Here is a 17,882-nt window from a genome sequence, read left to right as displayed (position 1 = left end):
ATTGCTTCACTGACAAGTAATAACTAAGCAACTTTCTCAACACTTAATGAATGAAAAACCTCTTACAGCGAATTTATAATGACCCAAACATCAGCAAATGTGCTCAAGATTATACCATCGCAAAGCCAACATCGGCTTTTTTAAGTGCTGGTCCATCGTTGGTTCCATCACCAGTCACAGCTACAACCTGCCTCTGTTCCACCTGTGTGCTGTCAATAATACCTGCAAAAAATATACAGGTGTGTGCATACATAGATGTAAAATAATTAGCAAGATGAAATTTCCCTCCAAAAAAACAGCAGGATCTGTGTACTATAGACTACATAATACCACACGTGTCTTACAGAGATCAAGAGAGTTGATTTTTAAGGAAAATAACGATGAAAGCAGTGTCATCACTACGAGAATTTACATGAAAAGTTCTGATCCTGCATCATCAAAACATCAACAAAACTTGCAGAGACTTGAAAGGGAACGAGTTCAGCTCTTTATGTTCTTTTCGAAGATTTCTACTATGTAAAATTACGTGTCACAGTAAATCCATTTCAGCTCAGCTCTCTGATCACGGAAAGGATTTGCCAAAGACTTTAAGTTCATGCTTAAAGCTCTCCTAAACTGGGACTGAACCATAATATCTGCTTTACTGGGATGCCTTCTGGCAGTTTAACCTAAAGATAACAAATGCCATTGAAGAATTTTATTTAGTTGGAGCCAAATTAGCATTTTTAACAGACATGTTCAATTCTGCCAAACAACAATTAAGAAGATATTCTAATTCTTTAAATTCTGGAGTCAAACATTTCAATAAATAGACGTAATAAAATAATTTCTACTTTCATTTTGACATCATTTGAGGAAAAAAAAAAGGACTTTTCACTTGGTGAATCAAGTTTCACACAACTAGACTGCAGGGAAGTATTTTCCACTTATGCAGATGGGGAAACTAAGGAAAAGAATAAAGAATTTTTCTAAGGTTACAGAAGAAGCCCTGTTTTTTAATAGGATAAAACCTCATGTTTTTATTGCCATGTCAGAGTCCATTTGAATACGAGTCCAGAATACAGGATTGTTGTGTAGGATACAAGAACACCTCTCCATATTAATATTTAAAAAATGACAAAATTCCTTTTGCTAACACATTTTGCACGAAGTCATAGCCTCTAAAAACAATTATCAAAACCTACCCAGTGTGAAAAGCTTTCATTCTGTTCTGGAAAAAAATAACTCGCGTATCAGATAACGAACTAGAAATAGGAAATTGCAGATTACAGAGCAATAGCTGCCTCTTGGCAAGGTTCAGGCTTATCAGACACCCAGAAGATTGCAGAGCAGTATGGAAGCAGTTAGTCTCCTCTATTTTTCAGTCTTACAAAAAATCAGGAAAAAACCTATTCACTTTCCATTGGCAGCATGAACTCAGATAAATGGCACACTACTCTGATAAGATCTTATAATTAGAGCTTTCAATTTGTTGGGGTGATTTGCCTTTGTTATTCCTATATAAACAGGAACATCAGCTGCCATTACTGTTAAAAGCATTTGTCTTGGCCTTCCCTTCTTGTTATTAACACACCCTTTGATGTTAAATTAATAGTTTAAGCTTCTGAAAAAATTCATTAAAACCTCTGACACATCGTGGTATTAACTGCTCCAAACAGGTAGACAGCATCCTCTCACAACTGGATTCCAAATGGGAGCACAACCCAAATTGGGTTGAAAAGGCTCTAACAAATGACCTCCCAGTAGATAGTGCTCTAATGTCAATGACTACACGACCCAACTGCCCTGAGCCAGCCGACTGCTGGATGTGGCTAAGTCATTCCCAAGATTTAGTAGTCATTTTTGTCCCTATAAACAAACTATGCAGCCAGGATAAGCCCAACACCCTCCAGAAGCACAGAACTGCATAATCAGCAGTCATGGAAAAACAAGAGATAAAATGGTCTGGGTTGTCATCGCCATCTCAGCCCCACACCTGATCGCGGTGACTGCTGCCAGTGTCACCAGAAAGATGTCAGCGCATGGCACAACAGCACGTGGATGGACTTCAGTGCTATTCATAGGAAGAGAGAAGATCTTTGCAGAACTTTCATTTGTACGTCAGGCAAATTTCTAAAATGGAGCAGTAGTGATTATTTGGGATTCAGAGGATTTATCGTGGCTATACTTAGGCTCCCTGACTTCTGCATGCTCCTTTTAATCTGTTCCTCCTCCTCCCTTCCTCACATTTCTGAATGATTCTCTTCTTTCCGGCACTTCCCTCCTTCCTAACTACATTTCTTTTAGTTTTTGGGGTTTTTTTCTTTCTTTGATATAATTCTGTTAGTAGTTGTGATAAGGTTTTACCTCAAAAATTTGCTTCAGTATTGAGTAATATGTCTGTGCAGTTTTTACAAACAGCGTAAGGAGACCAAAGAGAAGAGGGATGCTTAGGAAGGGTTATCCCTCTGCAATCCTGAGCTGCAGAGAGCAACTGCTTCAATGATCAGTGAAAAATGTGAATAAGGGCATGACCTGACAGGCTGCCAATAACGAAATGCCCATTTCTTTAACATTCACTGGCCTTTCCACTCATTCAAAACAGTTAAAAAAAAGCTTCAGTATTAATTAGTCATGTCGAACAGCCAGGAAATGTCTTCAAAATAGACTGCTTTACTCCAGTTGAATGCTTACATACAGTATTTTAATAAAAACAGGTCTGGAAGGTATAGCAGGGGATTTCCTAAAACTCAGCAAAGCATCCTCCCAAAAGAGCCTTTGCTGTTTCATTGCTCTGTTCCCTCATCTTAAGCTGTTTGGCCATGACTTTCCTCTGTCAAAAAGCATTTTATCCACAGGAATACACCTACAGCATAACATTACAGCATGTTCCACACACTGATTCCGCTGATGCTGCAGGAATCTGGGGAGGAGTCACGGAGCTTACATAAGGCATAAGTTTTTCAGAGCAAGCAGCTTGTTTCTGATGAGGGAAAAGCTCGTGTTTAAACAACTATGTATAGCTGTCCATAGGGGCACTGCATGCTGGAGCTTGCTATAAAAGGTACCAGCACTGCATACACAGCTCAAAGTGAAATATATCCTATACCTCCCACCTTCCTCCCATCTAACATTAAGCAAGCATTAAATCACATCCACTCAGGATAATATATAAAGAATATTAACCAACCATGTGTCTTCCATTTATTTTACAAGAGGTTACCTGTACCCATGGCTCAGATCAAAAACATCAAGTGTAGCTTCAAGTTGCCCCTTTATTGCAGAACAAATGCTGGTTTATTTAAAGAATTCTTACTTGCACTGTCACCCTTAAAGTCACATCAGTAAGAAACCACTTGTTCTGGGAGAGAAAAATTCCTAATGTAGGTATTTCCTTCCATCTCAACTGATTAACTCAAAACAGGTAGTTGGGAAAAACATAGGTACAGTAGAGCATTTCACAGATGCACACCAGTTCAGGTGTTACTGATGCAGGAAAGCTGATCACTCGATATGCTTACACATACTGAAATTTCTTTGACAAGCTAAACATAGACAAATGCAATACTGTTCAGATTAGTTTTTCATATTTCCAAACTTTTTGAAGCTCCATGTTAATTAACAAGAATTTAGAATGCCTGTCTGAAAGAAAATTTAAATTCACTTTAGTTACATGCTTAAGTATGTGCAGGACTAGAGCTTTAAAGGTTAATGTAAAAGTGTTATATATAACATTACTGACAGCATTGGTAATTGTTAAGTGAATAGTGCTCCACAAAGTTCATGTTATTAGAATGGCAGAGAAGAACATGGCTAAAACACACAGATTTCTGTACTGAGCATGTACCACCAACATGCTTTATATTGTAAGACTGAAACGCTAAAGAGGACCCTTGAAGGCATCGGTGCCTCCCACAAAGATACACTTAACACAGACTACAGAGACCTAAGTGGTATTTACAGAGGATAAAACTTGAGATTGAAAACGCAGTGAACCTCCTACTTCCTTCAAACTATTTCTATCTTCACCGTTTCAGGGAAGCATTGGTTAAAGCTGACTTTTTACACTGTGGAACAGGCCAACTTTCTAAATATTTCTTCATGTGAATTTGAATAAAAATAAATATTAAATTTTTCTCTCAAATGGAAATACAAAACACATGCAATTTGCAACATGCTGATATTTAAGTTTGGAATTTCAGTTAATACACTCTTCTTTATTTTTATTATTCTACCTCGTCTTATGGCATGTCCACATTAATGAGGTCACAAATATAATACCATCCCATGCAATAGTATTGGAAATATTTTAGTAATTAAGGGTAATGGATAAAAATACTTTCTTCTTTAAAGCTCTCTTTCTGCTTGTTAACAAATGAGCCTTACATGAGAATAGAAGAGTTGGTTTTAATGTCACACAAAAGTAATTCTAGCCTATTTTAAACACATTGGAAAGCACAGCTTCTTTAACTGGTAAACTGAAAATATATTTCATTTTCTCTAAACCTTCTGATAAGATGATGAAATTTCCCATCAGTACTAAGCAGTTGCTTCCAATAGTATTTTAAAGAACAGTATGACAATATTGAAGTATTTCAGCAATAATACTATAAGGACACGTCAGTATAAATGATACATATTTTCATTTGTTATATTTGATATAGGGTAAAAAATATGAAATTATACTGATGGATGTTGTAAATTCCATAACAAATTGTGTTTCAGTTGGATTGAGATATCTAACATTTTGTTTCCCTGAAACACTTCATGACGATAAACCATTTTGACTTTTTTTTTTCCCAACCTACCTCTACTTCAAAGCCATAAATAAGAGAGGAACTGTCTGCGCAGCCTGAAATGCTGAAGCATGACTTTCTCTAGTCCCTTAGCAGTGGTAAAAAACAAAAATGCAAAATAAAAACGATCCTTTTGCTGGGTGGGATTGTGCTATGTTAAGGAGAAAAAAAAATTACTCCCTTCAGCAGCTGTATGTCATTAAAAATTAAATAGAAAAAAAGTTTATTTTGTGATGTGTGTTTTTACCCTAGAGCAGATAGAATACATCAAAGAAGAGAAAATCCTCTTGATCCCTCAAGTGTCTGAGAAAAACACAACATTCTAACAAGAGGCCCAAAACTACTGAACATTTAAATAGTTTCTTGTAACTTTTAATGGCCCTTGGAGTGTTACCAGCCAAAAAATTCCATCACGATTTTCTAAAGACTTGTTCTTGAACTTTATTAGATACTTAATTGCTCTATCATTTGACCTTGTCACATCTTTAAAACATTAATTGTATTAGTTGCATAAGGCATTCAGTAGTTGTAAATATCTTCTGGATTGTCAAAGTGCACGTGCTATAAAACATCAATAATTTGTAGCTTATTTTTCTTCAGCTCTCTATTGATTTCATTTTCTCTGGCAAAGGTTTCATTTTCCTCTTAAGGGAAAACCCTGAATGATTCAAATGAGTACTCCCCAGGGACTGACTTAATCCACTTAATGAAACATAAATTGTTACATGGTTCTGAAACAAATAAACTATTAGGCTGTACAAGTCATGGCCTCTAAGAGCTATAAGACAGTATTTTATATCCACCAGGGACGTGAGGAGACCTCAGCTAACTTTGTGCTGCTTTAATACTGACCTATGGAGCTAATAACTCTGTTGTCTAAACCAGTCGCCTCCAAACCTTTTCAATCATTAACACCTATTGGTAAAATCCTTTTGAGCACACCCCCCCAAAATATGTATATTGTTTATAAATATTGTACTAATATATTATTGTACTATTGTACTAATTGTACTGATATATTATGTACATTATAAAACATACATTAGAAAAGGATGGGATAGAGATGAAATAAACAGTATTTTTAAAATAGGCTTCTATTTGATAATGGTAAAAAATATTTTCTTCCTGCATCCCAGTGGATTGTCCCCGATGTGTGCACCCCACTTCAGAGACCGCTGGTCTGACCAGTGGCTGGAGAGGGTGAGCGACAGCAGTGAGACTCCAGCTGCCCCATCTCCTGCACCAGGACAGGACTTAGGAGATAGCGCAGTTCTCCTGCATGATCCATGAGCTGCTTCCAGAGCTCTTCACATACACTGTTCCCAATCCCAAACGAGCCAACTGATCCAGTCTTTTTGAAACTTTTGCTCTGAAGTCATTTAGGCATTTTTAAAAATTGCATACAGCTTAAAAGCCTTTTTAATCAGTCACATATGGAGTCATATCAATAAAACCTTGCCATACCAAAAGGGCAGATCCAGAAATTATTTCCTGCCTAAATGTGAATTTTTATTTAAGTAGTCAACCATCTGAAAACACGTAACTGATCAGCTGGATCTGATCTTATCTTAGCTCCTCCAAGAACTGCTAAGAAGAGTCTCTCCAGACTTTCTAGGGCCTTAGCAAAATAATTCATTTTGTTCTTCATCAGGAAGCCAGTAAATGCAGCCATTGCCGATGGGGCTCCTGCCTGCGCTGCCGCCCCGTCTTATCATGGCCAGAAATGATGTTATTCCTGATCAGAAATTCTCTGATTCCATCAGCTGCCTTTTAAGTGTGAGCTTCAAATTCCACAGAATAAGATTGGAAGTCATCAAGAAGTGTGAGTTACAGATAGGAAAAAGGCTTTATAAAGAAAACTGCAAACAAATCCCTCTTTTATAGAGCATTCCATCTGCAGACAGTATGGCAAGAGAACATAATTTGTGTAGGACAAAACCAGACTAAAAATACTGCCAGAAATCTAAAGGAAGCCAATGCAAATCATACAATTAGAGACCATATAGGAAAATGGAATTGGCTGAAAATATGTATCTCCGTTCATGTAATGCTGAAGAGGGCAGGTCCTTAACTAGGAGCATCTCCAACAATTGCTATTATAACATGGAAAGGTTTTTTTATCTTGGAATACTCTTCAGAAATAATTGTGGAAGAACCGATGCACTTGAGTGACTCGATTTACTCTAAGTGACCTTGTTCTTGTTTTCTTCGCAGAGAGGTATAGAAAAGACTGTAAAATCTTTGCCCCCTCTTGTTTATATGAAGAGCAACCTATTTCTCAACAATATTTTCTTTCTGACCAGCAAACACACGTTTTCCCTTCCCAGCTAGAGCCTTGCTCTAGTCCAATTAAAAGTCACAAGGCAAGTGTGAGATTGCCCGCATCTTCTTGCTAGACATATTATTGGTATTTCTGTTACTCCTGCCAACCAGTTTCCTATTATTTTTCATTTGAAGGCGAACACAAGAGACGTGGTTCCTGAGAAAACTTCCCTGCGTTATGTATAAATGTGCAATTAAAGGTAAAAACTCAGATATGTTTGTAACAGTAAAATTTTTACACTGCAGGTGGTCTGCCGAACGTAATTTAGTAACTGTGGCATTAATTATACACACGTGAAGGGAGCCTGCACGCACCTTTTACCAGAGTGTGCTTGTCTGTGGGAGATGAGCGGGCGAGCACTCGAAGCTTTGGCCAGATTTTGTCGATCCGCTCTTGCTCAATCTGGAGGTGAGAAACACAAAAAAAAAACCCCAAAACTGTAAAACTGTTAGCCTGTGATTAGCAAAATGCAAAACAGATTTGTGTCCATGTGTCAGATGATTCACTTCACTACTCAGATCTGCAGCTTTTCCTCGAAAGCACAGAAAAATTACAACAGTCATCAGGGCTCCAAACGAAGGCGAGGTCAAAACACGGTTTACTACTACCAGCGCTCAGCTGTTGGATGACATTGGTAAAGTTGCACAGTATCTCAGCAGCCTTTGTCAGCATCTTTATGGTTAATTCCACTCAGAATCATGACTCTAGATACAGGATAGTGGAATTTCTTAAAGCTGATCAAACATATCTGTAAGTAAAAGCATGTTGTTCTGTTCAACATTTGAATCCAAATTCTTCACTTCGTTTTGGCACCAAAAAGGGCAGAATTTTCTCTGTGTACCAACAGCAACAAGGACAAAGGTTTCCATCAGCTGATGGAAGGAATGAACGACTGTGTCCATTCATTAATGCTGGACTCAAAGATACAGCATAGAGTTTATTTTTATAAAGCTGACTTCAGTAGCCTGAGTGTCAGCTCCGTCTGTTACGAGGAGTTAAAAGTCTTCCAAAGAATAGATTAAATTATGCAAATCATTAGAGTGAGTGGATATAATAGTACATTAGATAAAGTGGTATTAAATAAGAAAGGAGAGGAGCTGGTTCACAGTCCAGATTGCGTTTTTATGAGACAGACCTGCAAACTGCTGTTGAATTCCTTCCCTTTGTTAACAAACCTGCTTTTGATGTGCTTGATTCCTTGTAGACTAGTGCTATAGTTCTAAAAACTGCTGAATTAGGCTAGTAGCACTAAACTGACAGTGGCTCTGCATCCTGAAAAGACTGCATTTGCAATGCTATTTTGAATTGCAAAAGGCTAGCAGGAGAAAGAAGTAGGAGTCTCTCCAAGTGGTCCTTACGGATATGAGGCACACATCAGTGCAGGAGAAACAACATTCCAGTGTTCTCCCTATTTTTTAGTACCATATAATATGTACAGATTTAGTACATGATTTACCTCTCCCTTCTCATTTCGGATCCTTCTGTTAAACTCTTTCCCTTCAAGGCAGAGAAAGTCTTCTCCCGGATGAATGATTCCACATTTTATGGCAATGGCACGTGCTGTGTTGATGTTGTCTCCAGTGACCATGCGGACTGTAATTCCAGCTCGCTGGCACTTCCTTATGGCTTCTGGGACCTAAAAAGCAATATAACAGGAAAGAAAATTCCTAGATGAGAGACAAAATGGAAGTCAGGTGTTTCCAATCAGAATATTTTGAGGCTAAGAAATTTATGAAGCAAAAACCAAACAATCACAGATGTTACGGTATATTATAGCTACCTGTCTATTAGGGAATTGAGGTTACACCACAGGCAGGACAAATCTTGTATCAAGAAACACACAAACTGTTTTTTACATCAGTTGCCTAAAGCTTCTCCTGACTTCAATAAAAAGGAGTGCTCTGCCGCTTTTTTGACCTTTGGCATCAAGGTACAGCATATTGAACGTAACGTACTCAACAAACATGTAAATATGAACTGAGAATACACATATTTTGTACCGAAAATTATCTAACTTCTGATCCAAACTCTCCTTTCAATAAGATTATCTTAAAAGTTAGTGTAATTTAGCACTATTACACTACTTCATGCATATCAAAAGGAGCAATTCCTAAATATGTTAGTTTAAAATTTCATGAATAATTTACAAATTTTGAAACTGTAAAAACAAAGGATGATTTTAGTTATGCTGCTTTCTGCATGAGACTCACTTCTGCTGCAGAGTACATGTACCAATGAGAGAGAATTCAGTGTGTAACAGGGCCCATGAGATTAATGGAGAAGCTATGGACTTGGCATCATATACAGCTTGTTTTTTTAAAAAAATACATTTTTGTAATTAAAATATGCAAGAGCTAGGAAATTCCTAGGATTCCTAATAATTAAATAAAGCTCTTTTAATACAGTTACTTGGGAATATGAAGTCAGCACCTATAGAAGGGCTACATTTCTGTAGTTCAATTTCAGATAGAAAAAAATCTACTCCCTTAAACTATAATTAATAATAATTTATTAATTATTAATAAATATCACTCTAACCAGTGAATGTCTCATCATACTTTTGCATTATTATGAAAGCATTATTTCTTCAAGAAAAAGCCCCACCTATTATTGTTGCTTGACATGGAAGAATAAGAAGCGTGTTTAACACTTCAAGACCAGCCTAGATAGACACCTACAGCACCACCGCTTCTCTACGTTTCTTTTTACCTAGAAGAGCCTAAGAGCATCCCAGGGCTCCTCATAAAGACAGAAACCCTTCACAGAGCTACAAGAAACTGAACTGCCTTATTACAGACGATAGCAAAGGACAGATATAAAGCAATTACAGGTTGCAATGTTTCTTACGTGTGGGGCAAGGGAGAGGTACTTAGCAGACAAGTGACAAGCTGAGAGGAAAAAGGTTCCCAAAAGATGATCATAACTTCGATAAGCATCTGAACAGTAGGCAGTGACCCTAAAAAAACCTCCAGTCAATTTGAAGGTTATCCCACAAGTTTAAATAGCTCCAAAGACCTGGCCCTAGCTGTTTGCTCTGCAATGCTGCCTAACACTCTCAATCGTTGCAATGTATATATAAACTATATTTGAATAAATTCCCCAAATAGGTATACTTGGCCACTGGCTGCAAATTGCTGCAGTATTACCAGCTGAGCTTCTTCAGAGGACATACTTATGTAAAGTAACGGGATTGTCTGATGAATTATGTCAACTATTGTCTATATAGAGCTATCGATTTCCTACAGAAACTAATAAGCAAAGGATATGATTATGAAAAGAATTTTAAAATAATTATCAAAAAAATTAAAAAACAAACAAAAACCTATTTAAGAAAGGATATGAAAATGGCTACAATAGCAAAGCCTCACTATATTCTACTGCCAGTTCAGCGCAGCTTGCTGATCATAACTGCTATCATAGATATTAGTGTACTGTAGAACTCAATGCCAATTAGAGTGGATTAATCTCACCCATTAGTACAAAAAATACTAAGAAAATGAGCCACCATCTACAACATCACGCTGTTAATTTTCTGCGTTTCTAGATATTTTAATTTCCTCTATAGCCGCAAGTATGTGACACTGCCAAGGGCAGGACGCTGCCTTTTACGTGACAAACAGTGCTCTGATCCAGTGTGGCAAACGCTGGGCTTCTAATGATTTCACGGGGCCAGAAAGGCTTTATATCTCGGCCTCCACACCAGACTGAAATTATACACCCTTCAACCCTACTGTAGATAATGATTACTCTAATCAGCGAATACAGTTTCACACCACGTTTCTGCATCTTTATTAAAGGCAGTTGCGAAGCTTCTATTTTCCAAAGTATCTCACTAATCTAACACCTAATTGAGGATCAGACTAGTGCTTTTCCCATGACTATGAAGAAAACCTCCACCCTCAGAATGCACCCACAGAGTGTGCTGTTTGCAGAATGACTCTCCCTCAATACAGATTACAGAACCAAGAGAAAAATTAAGGGACAGAGGTTTAGCTTCCCATTACCTCTTCTCTACTAATTGAGAATATTCTTCCCGTAAGTTCTATCCTGGAAAAATTATTTGTACCTGAAGCCTTTTAACATTATGAAATAGACTTCTATGGGGGCCATACAATCAGATCAAATCTATTACTTAAGAAAATGACTCCCGATTTACCCAATTTCCACATTAATAATCCTGACTATATCCCACTTGCCGATTTAGAATGCCCTTAGTATCTATTTTAACTGTGGTGACACTCATGCATAGGATAGGACAGATTTAGATGACTATCTGTAAAACCAGCACAGTGGATGAACCATGAAGGAGAAAAATAAATTACAGTGCAAACAGAAAAAAAAAGTCTATTCACGTAAAGTGCCAGTCCTATTAAACAAGGTCATGGGAGGGCAACCTAGTTTCAAATACATCTCAAACTCACATATAACTAGAGAAATAATTCTGTTTTCCTCTTCCCTCATTTTTTTGGACAGCTGGTGGGTGGTATCTGATTTAATACTGTGTACAGTAATTACAGTTAAAATATTGTTCATATTTTTTTATTGCTGTAAGGAAGAAAGAGTGTTGGCAGACTGAGTGGGCAGTGGAAGCAGATATTTTCCATCAGTTTTGCAGAGCTTAAGTACACATTTTAAAATTTTCTGGTTTATTTTCTCTCTGCAAAGAAAACCTTCCAGTGCATGCAATGCATAGATTATCCAATGCAGGAGTATATATCAGAATCAGGTGACAAATAAATAAGTGACATTTGAAGTGATTTATGTTCATCTCCCAGAAATAACAGATTGTAGGCGTACACTGGCAAATCAGTATAAGCCAGTACAGACTCATTAAAATCAATCCAGAAAGGCTGTCAAAAATCAACAGAGAAATCTCTACAGGAACAAGACATTGTCCTATTTGTTCTCTTCTTATATATTTATCAAAGAAAAAAAAAACCACACACAAAAAAAGGAGATAAATATCAAGCAGGTAGTTCAGTGCTTGATAAAACCAGCTGCTGATAAAGAATTAGCCTAGAAATTACACAGAAGTCATGGGTGTCCAGTGGTTACACTCCAGATAAAGCTGGTCAGTTGGCTGGGTGTCATTGTTGAATAATTCATCCAAATAGTTTCTTTTAGCGTAGGGAAGGAAATGCAAATGCAAGAAAGCTCCCAGCAATATCATCAGAGCTCTCATCTCTGAAATGATGCTTAGCATCACATCACTGATGTGATGGTCCAGGTATTCACATACTTCCATGCTCCAAGGATGCACGTGAGCAATGTGCCACAGGAGCTCTGTGGAAACACGGAGGTTACCATTTCGCACATGTTAACCCCAGCGATCATCTTAGGGAAAAGATAAAAGAGCTTTCCCCAGGAAAAATGGGACTGTAATTTAAGGGAAACTAAAGGCTGCTGGCATTGGGACATTGGATTGTTCCATTGGAATTACCTAACTTATCATTTCTGCCAGAATAATTTCTGATATCTAGGAACACTGAGAATATTAACAGGACAGCAGTTGCGGTATTATTTCTATTTTTTTATGTTCTTTTTTCCCCCTACAGAAAGAACTTTGAAAATTCATAAACCCCACTGGTGACTCTAATAACTGGGCTTAATTCTGGCAAAATAGTAAGGTCCCCTCTAACAAACAGTTCAATATCTTACTATATGCATCTACAATGGTGATTTCACCATTGGTGTCTGTAACAGAACTTGCCCCAAGTCAGACATTTCATACCTAGACAGTTTTTCTGAAATTTCTGCTTTTGTTCTAGCTTGGAGATTTTTGCTTCATTTCTTTTTCCTAAGGCACTGCTACTGCTTTTTACCCATGTGTGGAGCAGTAATAGTTTAAACATTGTTTTAAATGTTCTCATGATGTTGTTACCACTTTCAAACAGTCAAAAGAGACAACAAGGACAAAATAACCCAAAAACCAAAGTCCAAAAAAACAACTGTAGGCATGTCCAACATTTGGTAAGAATCTGAAATTATAAACATTTTATTGTGTGTCTTGCAATGAAGTAAGAAGTGTCGCTGCATACTCTGGTGTTAAGCTACAAGAAAGTCAATACATTATTCAAATAATTATCTAGAAATAAAATGTTTTCCTGCCTTTATCTTCTTCCATCCTTTACATAGAAGTCAGACTCGACCTCTTTATTTTTAGCAACACTATTCATTCTTACCTCAAGCTCCTAAGAAATTACTCCCTACAAGATGAGAGCGATTCTCTTATAAAACACACTCATACTAATCCCATGGAAGGATAGTTTGCAGCTATTTTCAATAATAACTGCAAATCCCACTGCTACCCCTTCCCTCAGCCTGTCATCCCACACATAACCTGACTTACAGCTAACAATACAGATCGTGGATCAATTCCATGAGGAAGGGACAGAGGACCAAGTCACAGTTCTAGTGGTCACTGATGGTTACAAACTTTCTGAGTTTCTAAATATGTGAGCTACAGCATTAAGGGATCACTGCAGACAGAACATTTTAAGAATGTTTTAAAATATTTTTAAAGACTTGCAATGTCAGGTGTGGGGACAGATGGATTAGCAGCAAGAGACCATCTGACGACAGATAAAGTGAAATGCTGTTTATCTGACGATTACAGAGCTAAGGAGTTTATCACACAGTTTTCACCTAAGCAAGATCTACTTTATATTATAACCTTCTTCATATTGAAAAAACCCCATTATCACGCAAAGCATAGTCATGCAGTTGGCTCCTGAACCTGATATAATTATATGATGCTACTTTCCAAAGTTACGGCAGTCAGAAATATCTAAAAGTCTACGCTGTAAAGGACTCGGGGAAATACATCAGATTAATTTATACTTTGGATATTTCAGTAAAAAAAATAACTTCCAAACGTGCCTAGCATTGTCATCAACTCTCAGTGGATCAAACACAAAGATTTAGACGTGATTAAAAAAAGATCCAGCAATAATGTAAAATGAGATAGAATAATAAAACCCACAAAGATTGGTTCCAAAATACTTAATTTTTGCAGCATCAGAACCCACTCTTGTTGTATAAGAGAAATTTGAGTTTTATTTCAATGACCTTACTCCAAAGCAAACCAGTCATTAATCACCTACTGAAATAACGGCAGAATTGATTCGGGGATTTCTTGGAGCAAAAAAGGAGCAGATTAATGGCTCCCCCCACTTGCAGGAGGTGCTGGGGCTGGTGCTCTCACATCCCACCAGGCGGCTGCAGCCATGGACTGAAAATGCCTGCACTTTCACCTTTGGGACTCACCTTCTGTCACTGTTTCTAAACTGTAAAATGGAATTAATTCTCCATTGTCAATGTTAATTATCAAGCACCATATAAATAGGTCAGAAACAAAGTTACTGCCTCTAAATCAGCCCTTTGTATTACTGTACTAATATAATTTACACGTTTAGTAGCAGGCACATGCTTCCAGTGTGCACACCCAATACTGATTTTCTCCATTTAGTCGAGTTGAAATTTTCATCGTATTTTTACAAGCCATTTACATATAGTATCCACAAAATCTGCAGCCTTTCCGTGGCAAAGCTTTTCCTTGTCCAAACACAATATTAAAAACATTTTTCCTGGGTAGCCACCAGTTACAATGTTAAGACAATAAGTGGCAACCACACAATTTCTGTGGAAAGCGAGCATGTTGCAGTTATAATCATGGCAATTACAATTACTGCACATCTTTCCTCTACTTTCAGAGTTGCACATTACTGCATTACTGAAAGGAATATTCTTTAATATCTGGGAGCATCATAAAACCTCTGCTGATCAGTCCTGCTGTATGCTGCTCCTTGAGAAAAGGTTAAGGCATCTCAATCCTGTAGTTCAAAAAGCCCTATTTTGCTTTATTTAAATTTTAGTTGATTAATAGTTTACTTTTATCAAGTTAATGATCTGAGTTTTTATGAAGTAATGTCTATTTCCAAAGCTCACTTCTGTTTCTTTGACAGAGCTAATTTTAAAAAAAAGATAAAAACTCCAAGAATTCTGTACTTCAATTTACGTTCAGTTCTCCGAGAAATGCTTTATAACGTAAGAATTTGTTTTACCTCTGGCCTTACTGGGTCTTCAATGCCAACAACACAAATGCAAGTCAGGTCGGATAAAATGTCATTTTCGTTGTCCCAGTCAGGCTCCGGGCTGCTGTTAAAGTCTCGGAAAGCAACACAGATAGTTCTCAGTCCATCACAGGCCATGGGTTCAATCACTTTCTTCACCATTTCATCTCGGTCACGTGGTCTGAAGATACGAGGTTCACCAGCTGCATTAAGGATCCTGGAACATCTTTTTTATTTATGAAAAAAAAGAAACGGAAGTTGATTGCTTATTTGCATGACTGCTGAAAAGCATTTCTTTGTATCTTTCTTTTTTTGATGGCAAGTTTTAAATTTCTGGTGTAAATTTTCTAGGTTAAACAAGAAGATTCACTACTGAAATATCAGAGAATTTGTTTGTAACTTATTACAGAGACACCAGGAGCCCTTCATCCATTATTTCCTCAATGCCCATGTAACTAGTGAGCTGACAACTTACAACGAAATTGAGAAATCCTTATTTCTCAAACAGTAACGTAAAGAATCCATTTGTAAACTACTGAATGCAGGACCAACTCTTTGGCTAGCCAATGATAAGAAAAATAAGCCAAAGAGTTTTGCAAGAGTGGGCACTTGAAAAATAAATTTAGAAAAGAACAAAACCAGCTTATACGATTCAAGTGTATTATATTTCTACTGTGAGTAGCAAATTCCAAATACGGAAATTCCCACATATGTCTTATTAGTGTCAGAATGTTTTGCATTTTGGAAAAACACAGGAACTAATCCATTGAACTTACTTCTTCAGAACAATTTCAGAAGCTCCTTTGCTGTACATTCGGAAGCTGCCATCTGGCATTTTAATGACAGTACTCATGGACTTTCTGACAGAGTTGAACGTGTAAACCTTATAGAGTTTCTCCTCAGGGATGAGGTTCCGAACTGGCTCATAATCCTGCTTCAAATCCAGGACAAATCCCAAGAGGCCGCACTCCGTCTTATTGCCTACCTGGCGAGGCAGGCCACCTTCTTTTTCTGGTGGCTGAAGAGAAGAAAATATTAAATATTAATTTCTCTAATGATAAGCAGTATACAATGCCTTCTGAACAATTAATAACAAAGTCACAGTGTACAGTTTAAGATCTGAAACTCTAACTGTGCAATCACGTGTTTTCCGATTTTCAAAAGCTCACAGAAAATCCATCGAGCTTTACCAAACTAGAAGCAGCTACTCACAATGAGAAAGATTTCTCTAGACAAACAGCTACATTTGCATTTATTTTCTTTTGAATTAGCTATTGGCAGTTGAATAGCTTGTGATGGTCAGGCAATATTAAAAATGAAACAGCTTTCTTTAGGTTTAAAAATCATTAATTCTCATTTGTCACAAACAGAGTTATTTCCTTTTCTCACTTGCATAGAACTATATTGTTTTGCTGACTTCATAGTTAAAACGGTGAGTTAAAGAAAGGTTCTGTGCTAAGCAATACGTAATATGAAAATCTCTCTCTCTAAGATATTTATCCTTCCAAAAAGAATTGTAACATCTTTCTTCTATATGAACCATCATTTTTAATGAGTTATATGGGTCATATTTGTATTTCTATGACATTTTAGCCTTACTCCAGGGTCAATGTAAAACATTGACACTCAGCAAAAATGCTAATATGATATATTAATTTTATTATAGGCTATAACAACTTGCCCTTCTATAATCCCATTATACTGTGATGTAACTTCCCTCTGGATTCTCAAATTCACTTAAGAATCCCTAATTTAAAACCCAAGAGCTTGTAGTTATGTGTATCTGGAAGGATTGTTACATTCAGTGGATATGAAAATCTCAGTTAGGAGACAAAAACTACCCTTTAAAACACAGTTTTGTTTAAACAAATTAGGTTCATTTTCAAGACATTGCAGGCGCACAGTCCCTGAAACATGCTAAGAACTTCAGGTTTCTCAAAGCAACAGAGTAATCAACTTCACTGCCCTGGGGAGTGATGCCAGGAAAGGCTGATTTCTCTGTGCACATCGTATCAGACTCTTTCCATTTTAGATCTAAATCCTCATTTACACTTGGGTTCTCTCTGCTGCTGAAGTCAGTGAATCTCAGCACCGACTTAAGTGTGACTGTGATCAAGTCACTAGGAAACACCCACTGGGAGCCAATGAAAAACATGCATTTATTTCCATCAAAGACATAGAATCCTAGACAATAGTTAATTTATACATATGCTTTCATCATGACCTGATGTGAATGGATATTGAGAAAATAAAAATCTACCCACATTTCACCATATATAACACTGAATGTTAGAGTCCTCCAAAGTTTATTTTAATTTCAACAAAAAGCAGATCACACTCTGCTCTTCTTATGGTGATCTAAAAATAGATTTCTTTCAGGGAAAATCTTTTGAATGCAAATACGTAAGTAAGAGGAAAAAATACCAGTGAAAAGAAAATGAACAGACATTTCAGAAAGGTTTCAAAATCTTACAAGTGGCCACCTCTCTCCAGAGCAGCTGCTGTCTCCCTATTCTTTGTACATTACATTATAATAAAGCATATGGTGGTGAGAGCTGGCAAGGAGCACTTCCTTTCCTGCACTGTTTCAGCTCAAAATCTATATGCCAAAACCAGTCAACTTGCAGATTGTTCTTGACAATCCTTTGCAGAAGCTGCTGGCTTTTAAAACTTCCTACTGTGCTGTATCTAAATTTATTTCTTGCTGAAATC

At 37.1% G+C, this 17,882-nt stretch overlaps 1 protein-coding gene across 1 annotated transcript in view; it reads right to left on the bottom strand.

Moving 5' to 3' along the window:
* The window catches only part of ATP2B2 (ATPase plasma membrane Ca2+ transporting 2), a 425,551-nt gene that overhangs the window by 37,304 nt on the left and 370,365 nt on the right, over positions 1-17,882 (bottom strand). The window contains exons 15-19 of the mRNA XM_074152043.1: positions 15,947-16,188; positions 15,162-15,396; positions 8,555-8,734; positions 7,413-7,500; positions 116-222 (exon numbers count right to left, since the gene is read on the bottom strand). Of these exons, the coding sequence (XP_074008144.1) occupies positions 116-222; positions 7,413-7,500; positions 8,555-8,734; positions 15,162-15,396; positions 15,947-16,188 (852 nt within the window). The remainder of the gene's footprint in view (positions 1-115; positions 223-7,412; positions 7,501-8,554; positions 8,735-15,161; positions 15,397-15,946; positions 16,189-17,882) is intronic.

Source organism: Numenius arquata, chromosome 8 (genome assembly GCF_964106895.1).
Source record: "Numenius arquata chromosome 8, bNumArq3.hap1.1, whole genome shotgun sequence".
Classification (NCBI taxonomy): Eukaryota; Metazoa; Chordata; class Aves; order Charadriiformes; family Scolopacidae; genus Numenius; species Numenius arquata.
This window is presented reverse-complemented; position numbering and strand designations above follow the sequence as displayed.